Raw genomic sequence first — 13,197 nt, 5'->3', positions numbered from 1 at the left:
TTCTTTAGCTTGCATTCCCTGTCACTGTTTGCTGAAATTCGAATATGTTTTTTGAATTCTGTGGATAATTTATGATTACTATTTTATTTTTTTCTAGTACGGGGGCACACAGTATGGCCTTGTGGTCTTCAACACAGTGGACTGCGCTCCGGAGTCATATGTCCAGTGTCACGCGCCAACCAGCTCAGCCTTCGAATTTGTCTCCTGGATCGACAACATCCAGTAAAAATTATTTTCCTATTACACCTTTTAAACTGCCCCTTTGTTCTAATCATGAAGAGAAATCGTAGAAAATCACACTTTTTTTCTTTTCCACACAGGTTTATGGGAGGTGGAGCAGAAAGCTGCAGTCTGATTGCAGAGGGACTTTCTGTGGCCTTGCAGCTTTTCGATGACTTTAAGAAAATGAGGGAGCAGATGTAAGCCTGTATTTGTTTTCTTCATTGATAAAACAAACCTAGAGGCAGAATCTTTTCATCCAAGGTAACTTGGTAAAAGACAGTGAGAAGCTAATTTTGGCACTTCCTTAAAATAACATATTCTTCTCTTTTCCAGCTCCATGTTTGTATTGGGCCTACCAGAGTAGCTTTTTTAGAATAGCAAGTTCAAACAAGCTGCTTTAGCTGCTACCTCTCAGTTCAATAATCCTTATTTTTCTTATATTTGATCCCGTCAGTTCATCTTCTTTCTGAAACGACATGTTTTAGCATACTTCCCTGTAATTTTAACCCGTTTTCTCTGATTGGCTCCCTCTTTGAAATACCTGCTTAAAATGGCAAATGGGTGGGGCCTCGTTGCTCTCAGTGTCTATGATGAATATATTACGGATGTCTGCTGTTATTAACATTATTATGAGACAAAAATAGAAAAAATTTAATTTGAGTGTTTAGATCAGTTTTGAAATCTGAGTTTTCACCTCACACAAATTACACTCACATAAACTGAACTCATTTTCAAAACTTTGACCATATGTAATTTTGGTTATATAGATGAACATTCACCAAATTAATGGTAAAGGAAAAGTATAATAGGTTCTCTTTAAGAGGCAAAACTATGATTGAATCAGTATAATAAGTCTTCCTTTATCCCCAAAATAACTGGGTCTTCTTGCTAAAATCATCTTTAAAAAGTTTCTAATATCTCATGAAATTCAAGTAAAAAGAAAAAAACAATTACAACAACGCCAGTTTTCTTTTTTGAATTAGCTTAGTAGTGATGAAAATCTAAACTTTTATGTCTCTCCCTCTTTCTGTGTGCTGCTGCAGAGGTCAGACCCACAAAGTGTGTGTGCTGCTGTGTAATTCCCCTCCTTACCTGCTTCCTGCTGTGGAGAGTGTCAGCTACACTGGCTGCACAGCAGACAGCCTGGTCAAAATCATCAGAGATGTAAGTAAACACAGATTTTGTCCTCAGTAGATACTTGGAGGACAGGCTGGCTTTTTTGGTGAAGGTTATTTTTACTGGGTTAGATATGATCATAGTATTAACCTTGATATATATTTGTTGTTGTTTTTTTTTTTTAGAGAGGAATTAATTTCTCTGTTGTGGCTCCTCGGAAACTGCCCCCTCTAAGGGCTTTGTTTGAACGTGCGTCACCAGTAGGGGGGGCAGTTGAATCTCTTCCTGACTACAGTCAAGATCCCTTCCACATGGTCCTAGTCAGAGGCATCTCGCTTCCTGGTGAGAAAACTATGCCTTGTCCACTTGTAGCACATGTTTTTATTCATTTATTTGTTTTTTTTTGTTTGTTTGTTTGTTTGTTTTTTGCTCTTATACTAAAGATATGTTGTGGAACAATAAGCCTTGATGAATTTTCAATTTTAAGTCTTCTTTGATACACAGTGATATGTAAAGGTATTTGGACTCATGTTAAAGCCTTAGCTTTTACACGCTGGGTGCCATTACGCTGGTTTTCGGGTGGAGGAATTGTTCTTATTTAGATTTGAGAATGGACTGCTAAGTTGTCCGCTTGGTTGGAACTGTAGTTTTGGCACTTTGACATTTTTAGCCCTGGAGGTTGATGTTTAATATGTGAGTAGACAAGTGTACAATGCTGTGAAAAAACAATTTGACTCCTTCTTGTTTTCAACATGTTTCACCTTTTCAAAACATTTTTAATATTAGTCAAAGATGATCAAAGAAAAATGCAGTTTTAGAATGAGGATTTCATTTATTAAGGGAAGAAAAGTTATCCAAACCTACCTGACCTTATGTGGAAAAAAAAAAAAAAAGTTATTTCCTCCCTTGTTAAGTCATGAATTAACTGTGAGTAATCACATTTTTTGAAAGCTGAGTTCACTTTTATTGGCCAAACCCAGGCCTAGACTCTGGTGAACCATGCTGCTAGCCATTATCCACAAATGAAAAAAACAGTGGTGAACATAACCAGGAGTGGCCAGCCTACAAAAATTACTCCAAGAGAGCATGAACGACTTATCTAAGAGGTCACAAAAGGACCCAAAACAACATCTAAAGAATTGCAGGCTTGACTTGCTTCAGTTACGGTTGTGGCTACACTTATGATTCAACAAAAAGAAAGAGACGTGGCATAATGGGATAATTGTAAGGTGAAAACCAATGCTGACCAAATAGAGCACAAAGGCTCATCTCACGTTTGCTTAAAAAAATGTGTTGATGAACCCCAGGAGTTTTAGGAAAAATATTCTGTGGAATACAACTGGCATAAAACTAACGTGGCATTTCATAAAAGAAACCTCATACCAACAGTCAAACGTGGTGGTGGTAGTATGATGCTGCTTCAGGACCAGGATAACTTGCAAAATTTGAGGAACTATGAATTCTGCTCTCTTCCTGAAAATCGTGAAGGAGAACGTCTGACTATCAATTTTTACCCTGAAGGTTATGCAGCAGAAAGTGATCTGAAACACCTCACTTGTCATTGCCATTGTCCATGCTGATGACAACTTGCATATTAACAATCATGAAACTGAGCTCACAACCATCAATGGTGCTAGTTTTTGTCATAATGCAACTATACCATTTAGAAGTTTGGGGATACCTGCTGTTAGCGGAAACTCAAGAAGTTCCCACTAAATTCAGATGAACAGAATGAACTTTCTGGGTTTTCCTTACCTCGATGATTGAGCATGCATTAAAATACACCAGTCACTCTGCTACTGAATGGCTAAAAAAAACAAAAACAAAAAAAACAGTACAAAATGAAGTTTCTGGAGTGTCCTAGTTGAAGTCTAGACTTAAATCCATCAGAAATGCTTTGGCATGACTCCCATGCTGCTGAATTTAAAAAAATAAAATAAATAAAAATTCTACATTTATCACAAATGATTGATTTCAGATCTTCCTGCTAAGGGTGCCACAACCAGTTATTAAGTTTAGTTTTTCACTCAGAGCCAGGTTTGAATAGCTTTTTCCCCTTAATAGATGACATCATCTTTTACAAACTGCATTCTCTATTTCTTCTGGTTATTTCTGTCTAATTTTAAAATTACTGAAACATGACTGTAACTTTGTATATCAGTTTATGAATCATCCATTTATATAAGATTTTTATTTCACTCTGAGCGCTTCTTTATTTGTAATTCTTAAAGGAATTTCTAAAGACTTAGCTACTGTTCAAGGTTACTCCGACACATCTCTGTGATCAGAGTCATAAATACATATCATGCTTCCAGTTGTAAGAAGTGCAAAACAGAACAAAAAAACGCTTGTACCTTTTCAACTGGACTTCACTAAACAATGGGTGATGTCCCGATGGCTGCAGCCATCTTTTATGTACAGACTATGAGCTTATCTCCCCATCTCTCTCTCTAGTTTCTGCAGGTGGAGGACCCGGGCCGCACAAACCTGTCATCCCTCCTCCGGTGCTGGCTAGTAGTCAGCCTGTTGTTGGAACTCCACAGCCCCCTCCACCAATAAACACAACCCCTCCTTATCAGGTAATGGGCAAGCAGCCATATAGTGTAAAGCTGGCTGGAGACTAATTCGTGCTGCCTGCTTTTGGCTCAGTTTCAGACAGCGGTGCTTATGTTTCTTCCCTTAAAACGTTTTACCAAGCATTGTCTTCCTTTAATCTGCCCGCTGACAGAATACGCCTCTGACTGCTGCTCAGGTGGCTGCACAGATGGTCATGGAGGCAGCCAACAACCAGAAGAGTCGCTGTGAGTTACCAGAGGGCTCTTTGGGTCTTTGTGAACAATTTATACTAGCCAAGCTTTTACTTGCAGCGTGTCTGTGTTTACATAGACCATGTGTGATTATGCCTTGGTGTTTAACCCTACAGCATATTTATATATGATATTGTTCGGATTTATGCTTTTTTTTTTTTTTTTTTTTTTCTTTTTTTTTTTTTTGGTCAGTCTTGTCTTTTTACGCCTTCTTTCCTTCCTTCAGTCCCAGGAATGGGCCAAGGGCCTCCATTTCCCAGTCACCCTGTAGTCAAGCCCATTCAGCCGAGTTTATCAACAGTGAGTACGGTAAATACGCCAATCCAACCAGTTACTCCCAATCAGCAGCCAGTCCCACCCGCAGGACAGCCAGTGCCCAGCCAGCCGCCACAGCCACTCCCTCAGCAGCCACAACCCTCTGGAAATCAGACCACGCAACCATCTGCAGCGCCCACTATGGTAATTTCTGTTTCTTCTTCTTCAACTTCCAACCCCCTTTTAAGGGTTAAAAATACAGGAATTTGCAAACAAGGCAATAAATGCATTATTTTTACATTTGGGAAACTGTTCATATTTCTTGTGTTGCTAAGAGTTAGATTAGAAGAACCGTAGCTCTGTAATGTGTCCCTGGAAAAATCAAAGCTGCAGAGATCAAGCTGGTAGCTCAGACAGACTCAGTGGAGCTGGGTCTGACCACCGATGACAAACTCAATATACTTCAGACATTGAAGAAGAAAAACACTTAAAATAAACCGATATTAGATAGGATATGAAAACATGAACGTCTTGTAACATATTTTCATATCCTATTATTAAAAGGTGACAAATTAACATCCAAAAAAACGAATAAACTGCGACCAAAAAGTGTGGAACATGATGGACGCTGCTCTAAAATTCATGACAACCTCTTCAATATAATTTAAAATCTAAAATAGCAAAACAATAAACCATCCAGCAATTCACTTATTTGGTTCTGGGTTGCAGGGCAGCAGCCCCTCTCGCGAGCCATTTCCTCCAGCTTATCCAGGAAACATCAGGTCCAGCCAAGAGATATAATCTCTCTAATGTGTCCTGGGCCCAACCTGGGGCCTCCTGCCAGTAGGACATGCCTGGCCAGACAACTTTATATCCAGGACTACCTCAGCTGCCTCCTTTCAATGTAGAGGAGTGGCGGCTCTACTCTGAGCCCCTCCTAAATGACTCAACTCCTTACCATACTGTTAAGGGAAAGCCCATCTGCCCTTTGGAGAAAGCTAATTTTTTCCACTTGTATCCATGAGCTCATTCTTTCACCTTTAAAAGAACTAGCAATAATGGTGCAATAAGATATCTGCATAACATTTAGGACACAACAATTTACTGGTATTTCACATCAATTAAAATCTTAACAAGACTTGGATTAAATGAGTAGTAAGTCTGGTGCTGAGTAGTGACAATTAGTCGTATAGTCGCACACATGCCTACTAAAAACAAGAAGTGTTTTTCTATATAGGGGATATTAGCGATCAATCGTGATATCATGTAACTAAAGAATTACTTCCATGTTGTCCAGTGCACTGGAAACATTGGCCTTCAAGCATATATATATTCCTATTTCCAATGCTGACTTGTCCTGACAGTTGCACATTGCAAAACACTTTCATTAGATTAATTGCAGCGGTGTTTTTGGCTACGTTCACACTGCAGGTCTTAATGCTTAATTCTGATTATTTTTTTTTTTTTTTTTTTTTGTCTGCTTGTTCACACTACAAATAAAATGCGACAGCAAATGCGCTCTAGTGTGAACCCTCAAAGCGGCCGGCATGCGCAAAAGAAGACGTCACACACAATGCGCTCTGTTTAGACCCAGACCAAACAGTATTGTTTGACTGATGGTCCTTAATATAAAGACTTGTTTCGGACTTTACGTTTCCCAATTTTGCTTGAAGTTATAAAGTTATTTTGTTATTTACAAATGGCCTAATAATGATCCTTATTGCTGTTTTAGAGAGGAGCGGTGCTTCAAAGGATAGTTGCAGATTTCTGTCAGAATCTGCAGATTATACAGTACAAATAAAATGTTTACGTTTCTCCAACGTTGTCTTCCCAACAGTTTCATTGGATGGCCAGGAACTGTTCGCGATGTCTTCTCAGGCGCTGATAATTGCCGTCTGTCTTGCGTCAGTGACGTAAAAGACGGATTTAATGCGACATGACCATTCAAACAGCAGTCACTTTCTAAAACATCGGACATGTATCGGATTCAGTACCACATACGAAAGTGACCCAGATCGGATTTGAAAATATCGTATTTGTGCCGTTCACACTGTCATACCATGATCGGATATGGGTCGCATAGGGTCAAAAAAGTCGGATTTGATGAGCTTTCGCCTGCAGTGTGAACATAGCCTTTGTACACCTAAGTCACATTCATGCCTTTATTTTTCTGTTCTGTTTACACATTTTGTTCAAACCCAGAGAAAAGAAAAGGGTGAAAAAATAGTTGGACTAATGCTGAAGACATACAGTACTCTGCATACAGAAGTTCATTTTCATTCCATGTTCCAGTGGCATATTGTGTTTCCTAATCCAGGTTTATTTTGTGAAAAGGCTAATTGATCTTTGTGGGGGGGGGAAACCCCCATCCAATTATCCCAACACAGAGCTGAAACTGCTGATTAAGGAAGCAATAAATCTGTCTAATTGAGCGGTTGGAGCATCAGTGTCTGTGGTTCAAATATACTCAAGTTGGCTGAAAAAATATTGGGTTATCTTATGTTTCATTTGCTGTTTTCACCCCTGTAAACGCTATCAAAGATTAAGTCATACTGATATTTTTACATGTAAATAGCCCTGCTTCACTTAGAAAGACTCAGGACTTTACTTGGTGATGCTCTGCAAGCAGCAGCCTTGAGCTGAGTTTTCAGACCAGCACACTGTCTGAAGCCTAATATCAAAATGAATTTTAAATGCTGCTACTACTACTACTACTACTACTACTACTACTACTACTACTACTATCAGATCAAAACCAGATAAGAGTCGCAATTCCCCAGAAGATCATTGTGGGTAGCGTTTTTTTCCCCTTCGTTTTCCAATTCATTTATTAATGTTCCTTTTTTAACAGATTCAATTGTCTAAACTTACATCTAATAACGTAGTTCGATCAGCTCTAAAGAATTATGTTTTACTATTGAAATAATTACTTTTCCTATGAATTGAGAAGTAATTCTTTATTCCTGGAAAAGTGTTGTATTGATAGCGTCCTCTAATTTCCTTACAGCCTGGAAGTCAAGTCAATCCAAACCCAATTCCACAAGGACAAGGTGTCACCAATAAAGTAGTGGCCTGGACTGGTGTTCTCGAGTGGCAAGAGGTAAAACAGATTCTTTGATTTTGAGTTAATGTTCATTCAATGGGAAATAAATGGATGTCTTACTTTTATTGAGAGCTTTGTGATCAGAAAGTAAAACCATCAAGGAAAGAATCACTTAAGTCATCAGAGTTCAGACAAAAGAGGTCTGGGAAAACTGCTAATACTAACCATTCTCCTCCTCAGTGGGCCTCACCACCAGTACACTGTGGAGCTCCATTTACCAGTCAGCTTGCAGATGTTTCTTTAAAATGTGAAATAGAGCTTTTTAGCAGCTGACCGATACTTTAGTAAACATTGAAAGTCTGATACCTTTTAATGGTGTGCTGCAGCAGCTGCAAATGAGTCTGAGGAAAACAGAAATGTTTTCTTTTTGTCACAGCAAAAATAAACGAATTAAGGGAAATCCGGAAAGATATTGAAGAGTTGCAAGTTGGAAAAACAAAGTAAATAACTGATTACTTCAAATGCAATACTAACGTGTGTTGCTTAGTGTAGCTGGAGGGTAATCTAATGCATTACTTTACCTAACACTGCCCTTGGCGCTGTAAGTCAGTGAGAGCAGATGTTCCTCATATCCTCACATCTCATGCACAAACCCTCTGTTTGTAGGAAGGAGCCAATCAGAAGAGAGCTGTCTTAAAAAAAGAACCTTGGACGTCTTGGTTTAGACAGAGGGGCTGTACATTATCTTGCATTTATTTAATGTGCAAAATTTGTATGTTGTTATCTAAAAAGTTTTGTCTTTGCAAGCTTCAGAGGGGCTACAGACAAGTTACCTGGTTCCTTGTGTTTCCATTCCTAATGCTAAGCTAACTGGCTCCTGGACTCAGCTTTACATTTTCTGTCCTTTTGTAATTGATAAGTATTTTTTGAAACTATCTTCAGAATAAGTGAATTAGATGTCCCTGCTGTAAATCAGCCTGTATTAGATTAGAATAAAAACCAGCACAGTCTGAGACTTGCCCTACCGCTGTCTAGGACCTATCACAGCAGTAAGTCTTAATAACCACCTGCCATTGATTATTGTACAGCTTGATTAATTGCACATCATTTTATTGTGCTACTTCTATTGGTTTTTGCCCAAGGTCAAATCGATTCAGTTTACAGTTGCATTGCTGAACCAGGAAAATGGATGTTAATGCCTTTTATGCGACACTCATGAGGTCTTCCAGTGTTTGTGTTTAGTGGACAGACTCGGATCAATTCCCTGCATCGACTCCAGCCCCCGTCTTCTGTTTGTCAAAATTATACAAGTCGGTTAAACGGACAGGAATAAGAATGAAGAAGCTCTGGAGAATCTAAATCTTGTCTATGACAATACAAACCGTCACAAATGATCTGAGTGGACAAATTAGAAGCATGAAACATTGCTCTTAATCTGCTGCCTCCTACTGCAGTTAAGTCATCAGGCTTTCAGCTCTGTAAGTGATTCTTCTGTGGCACAATCTGTAATGTTGAGAATAATTACAATGCAGACACTAAAATTCATTTGGAGAAATGGCTGTTGATAAAAACTCTCAAGGACTGCCAGCACACTTGGGTGGCGCTTGCTCGGAGTACAGTGTTATCAATATGGTATGTTCTGTTTTTGGCTGAATTTCAATCTGTTATTCTATGAAAGCTTTTCTCGTCTAAAATGTGGCGTGTTTGCGGTTTCCGCTGTGGTTTACTGACACACTTTTTAAATCCACCCGTAATTTAAAGCAGATTAGATTGTTTTGTTACTGTCCACATTCCTGGCTCCTTTTCTTCTCCACCTTAGCAAGCCCTGGAGATAAATAACCCATTTGTCTGCAGCACAACACATTTGTAATGGTCTATAGTAGACCTGACTAATATGTGATTAACCATTGATCGTGTATTGATGCGCTGAAGACGAGTGCTGGCAGTGTTCCCAGTGGGATTGCTGCAGTGATGTGCTTGGAGAGAGCGCCCCTCTCCTTTTAATTCTTGACAATTTGTTTAGGTCTTAAAAGTCCATCCATTTCTTTAAATTGCTTTTTCTGATTGAGGTCACTGGCAGAGGCTTGAGCAGGGCAGCCCACAGATCCTTTTCCTCAGCAATATTCTCCAATTGCTCCCAGGCCAACTTGAAATCCCAGATACCCATCAGAGCATTCTGGTGTAAATTGAATGTTGGATGGTCAAACGCATCCAAAACGGCAACATTACACACCAAATAGGAACGGTGCCACTCCAAAGCACACTCTTTTGGGAGTTCATTGCTCAAACTGAATAAGCTGTGAGGTATTTAAGCCTACAAAACAACTGACTAGGGCCCTATGAACTGCAATCACAGTCATTGAAATTATTGAGAGTTGAGTGTGCTGATAAGTAAAGAGTTGCATAACAGTCACTTTTCTAAATTTTACAGTGTTCCGATTTTCTGGTGTTAACAATATCTGATATTTTAATTAGTCAATTAATGAATTTAATGATTTATTAGTAGTAACACACGTGATAATACTGCAAATGTTCCAGCACCATAACTGTCTGTTTAATTTGCACAGTTATGGTTAACTTTATGCTGTATTGCAGCATTGAATGCATGGTTTCAATAATGAGGTCAGCATATGTACACGTAATCCTGGTGAGCCTGAAGCTCTGCTTCAGACCACTCTAAATGCTCAGTATCAGACTGTCTGAAAATTGAGTGATCTGACTCTGGTGAAAAATCTGTTAAGGCAGTGTTCACACACAAATCAAATATACTTTTTTTTTTCTTGTGTTTTTTTTGTTTTTTTTTTCTGGCCTTTAGTGATTGTTTTCAGAGAGATCTGTTCTTTCTGTCTAAATATAGAACTCAGTGGCACTAGCCTTTGGGTGCTTAAAGGGAGTATATTATGTTTTTCCTTATTTTTTTGTATGATGTCAGAGAGAGTGGATATTCCTCATATGGTGTCCCACCTATCTGCTGTTCAGACCTTGTATTTTTAAGTGGCAGCCAATCAGAAAAAAGCTGTCTTACACAGAAGGGAAAGAGCTGCTTTTTTTTTTCTTTAATATAGAGGATCATCTGTTAGGTTGAAAGCCCAGAAAACGATAAATAAGAATGATTTTGAACTGAATCTTGCAAAGCTACTTTGGCTGAGTGCAAGAATAATGTGCTGAGCGTTTTAGGCTTTGAGTGTATTTCATTTGCAAAAGACCACAATAATTAAGATTAAAAGTTCATGTGACTTATAAAATTATGTTATTGTTCACTCATTTCTTTTCCCAGATTTCAAAAGCTGTTCTAGTTGATATAAATTATTTTGGCCATCATAGCTGTATAGTGAACATCTAATATTGTAACAGCTTTATCGACAACGAACCCCATAAACTGGCTGCAACTATGCACTTCTTCCCAGGCTTAAAATGCAGACCAAAATAGAAAATTCCCAGTTCCCTTTAATTATTTGTGAAAGAGTAAAAATCTTGTCCACTCTGCAGGCTGAACTTGGGCTTTTTCAGTTGTTTTCTCAGGGACAGTAAGAACACACCATCAGGTCTATTTTGAAGTTGGGCTAGAGGTGCGAATTCTTATATAAAAGTGTTAAAAATATATTTGTTCTCTCTGCACTCTTACTGATTTCTTTGTTCTGCGTGTCCACACTAAACTTAATACATAATGTGCTCAGCCACAAGAACTTTCACAGTTTAGCTAAATCCAGTCTGCCTACTCTGTATTTCAATTTTGGTTTAAGAGAGTCGGCCATGGTTTGAAAGATCACACGAATGTCTTGTCTTGGAATAAGCTTTCTGTGAGCTTTAAGTAATGTTTTCTGTGCCCTTCTAGATGACTTCTTTAAAGAAAATTTTCTAAATTCCCCTCTTCTTTTTGTCTCACACTCGCCCCTCTATGTTAACCCATGCAGAAACCTAAAGCCTCATCCATGGATTCGGCCACCAAGCTGACGCGATCCCTGCCATGTCAGGTGCACGTCAACCCAGGAGAAAATCTGTGAGTAGCTCATCAGACACCCTGGACGTTAAAAGTGGTGAAATGTTTTTGTTCACACCGTGACTATGCACGTTTGTCTCTAAACAGAAACACAGACCAGTGGCCACAGAAGCTCATTATGCAGCTAATTCCACAGCAGTTGCTGGTGAGACCGTGTGTTTATACTGTTTTCTTTTGTTTTGTTTATGTGCAACAGGGATGCCTTTATGAATGATGCATATCTCGCCTGCTCTCTCCGTAGACAACCTTAGGTCACCTTTTTAGAAACTCTCGGATGGTTCAGTTTCTCTTCACGAACAAAGACGTGGAGTCGTTGAAAGGCCTGTACCGCATTATGGCCAATGGTTTTGTAAGTTTTCGAGCTCCCTCTGCCTTCCTCTGAACCTGGAATGTGTGTCCTCTGCTTGTACCCGCTCTTGTCCATCATTCAGCATACCTCAATTTATTTTGCATGAGTGCAAATTGCGTGCAGGTTCCACCTCTACCCAGTAGATGGACTGAGCGTGAACCTGTGTTGCAGTTTTATGGTGAAGACTCTAGAGGGGGTTCTAGGCCACTCTTTCTTTTAAAGCTCAACATCATTTTACAACATTATTTGTCATCAGTTTAAGCAAAAGAAAAAAGCTTTTAGTTGTGATCCTTTTCCAAAGGGGTAGCATAATGATAGGACTTTTGTTAGTGTGGTTTATTTTTAATCTGCTGGTACCTTTGAGAAATAGCGGAGGCATTAATGGCATTCGGTCCAGCTGAGCTCTACCTCTTTGCCTAAATTTGATTTGCAGCCCAGGGAAAGAACAGTGTGAATTAATATCATTTGCATTCACTTTATAAAACTGGCATGTTTGATTGGGCAAAGGAGCTTAGGAGAAGGTTATGTCCCCAAGCCGGAGCCCATCACATAATTACAACAGTGTCCCATGTCAGGGTCTTAATCTGCCCTGTGACCCTCTGCAGGCTGGCTGCGTCCACTTCCCCCACACTACCTCGCCCTGTGAAGTGCGGGTGCTGATGCTGCTTTACTCATCCAAGAAGAGAATATTCATGGGCCTCATCCCCAACGACCAGAGTGGCTTCGTCAATGGCATCCGGCAGGTCATCACCAGCCACAAGCAGGTCCAGCAGCACAGAGCGGTGAGTGGAAGTGGAGTTTGTGGGAAGAAGGATTCAGTGTGGTAGAAAACATGTGCAGCGGGGAGACCAAAAGCAGGTGATAATGAGGAGGTATTTTAGAGATTGGACAGGGAATTGAGGTGCATTGTTTAAGGCGTTAAGTTGCATTGTTGTTGACATTTCATTTAGTGAGCCTGGTATCTTCACAGCAGCCACTCTACTACAGGCATTACCTCCTGCAACATTAGCTGACTGTTGCACTCCCACCTCATTATCGCTGCTTAACTGAAGGCAAATATAGGTGCGAAGCATAAAAGCTCTTTATGTCGAATTTGCTTCAACCACAACACAATGGCCTCTGCAGTAATCGGCGCTGTTTGTTTATTTCAAAATGCTGGGATAATGCACAGTTACTGCTTTTTAATTGTTTATTTCACGTTAATGATTAATAACTGGCTAAAACATCAAATATTAAGGGTTTAATTGCCCCTAAATTAAGTGCTTCACTCAGCTGTGTGTGTGTGTGTGTGTGTGTGATGAAACTATCACACCTTTGTTTGTTTCCAAGTATTTTTAGGGTTGTCAGAATTTGGCTCTGACTTTGTTAGTCTCTTCGTAGTTTAAAGCTCTTGTAAACTCAGTTT

At 39.4% G+C, this 13,197-nt stretch overlaps 1 protein-coding gene across 4 annotated transcripts in view; it reads left to right on the top strand.

The window, feature by feature from the left end:
* Positions 1-13,197, top strand: part of med25 (mediator complex subunit 25) — a 34,378-nt gene that overhangs the window by 2,576 nt on the left and 18,605 nt on the right. For all 4 annotated transcript variants that reach the window (XM_080906196.1, XM_080906194.1, XM_080906195.1 and 1 more), the window contains exons 4-15: positions 98-222; positions 321-419; positions 1,266-1,386; positions 1,524-1,680; positions 3,793-3,917; positions 4,067-4,139; positions 4,372-4,604; positions 7,408-7,500; positions 11,358-11,443; positions 11,531-11,588; positions 11,685-11,792; positions 12,398-12,574. In XM_080906196.1, coding sequence (XP_080762322.1) covers positions 98-222; positions 321-419; positions 1,266-1,386; positions 1,524-1,680; positions 3,793-3,917; positions 4,067-4,139; positions 4,372-4,604; positions 7,408-7,500; positions 11,358-11,443; positions 11,531-11,588; positions 11,685-11,792; positions 12,398-12,574 — 1,455 coding nt within the window. The remainder of the gene's footprint in view (positions 1-97; positions 223-320; positions 420-1,265; positions 1,387-1,523; positions 1,681-3,792; positions 3,918-4,066; positions 4,140-4,371; positions 4,605-7,407; positions 7,501-11,357; positions 11,444-11,530; positions 11,589-11,684; positions 11,793-12,397; positions 12,575-13,197) is intronic.

Source organism: Rhamphochromis sp. 'chilingali', assembly GCF_963969265.1.
Source record: "Rhamphochromis sp. 'chilingali' genome assembly, chromosome: 15".
Taxonomy (NCBI): Eukaryota; Metazoa; Chordata; class Actinopteri; order Cichliformes; family Cichlidae; genus Rhamphochromis; species Rhamphochromis sp. 'chilingali'.
This window is presented reverse-complemented; position numbering and strand designations above follow the sequence as displayed.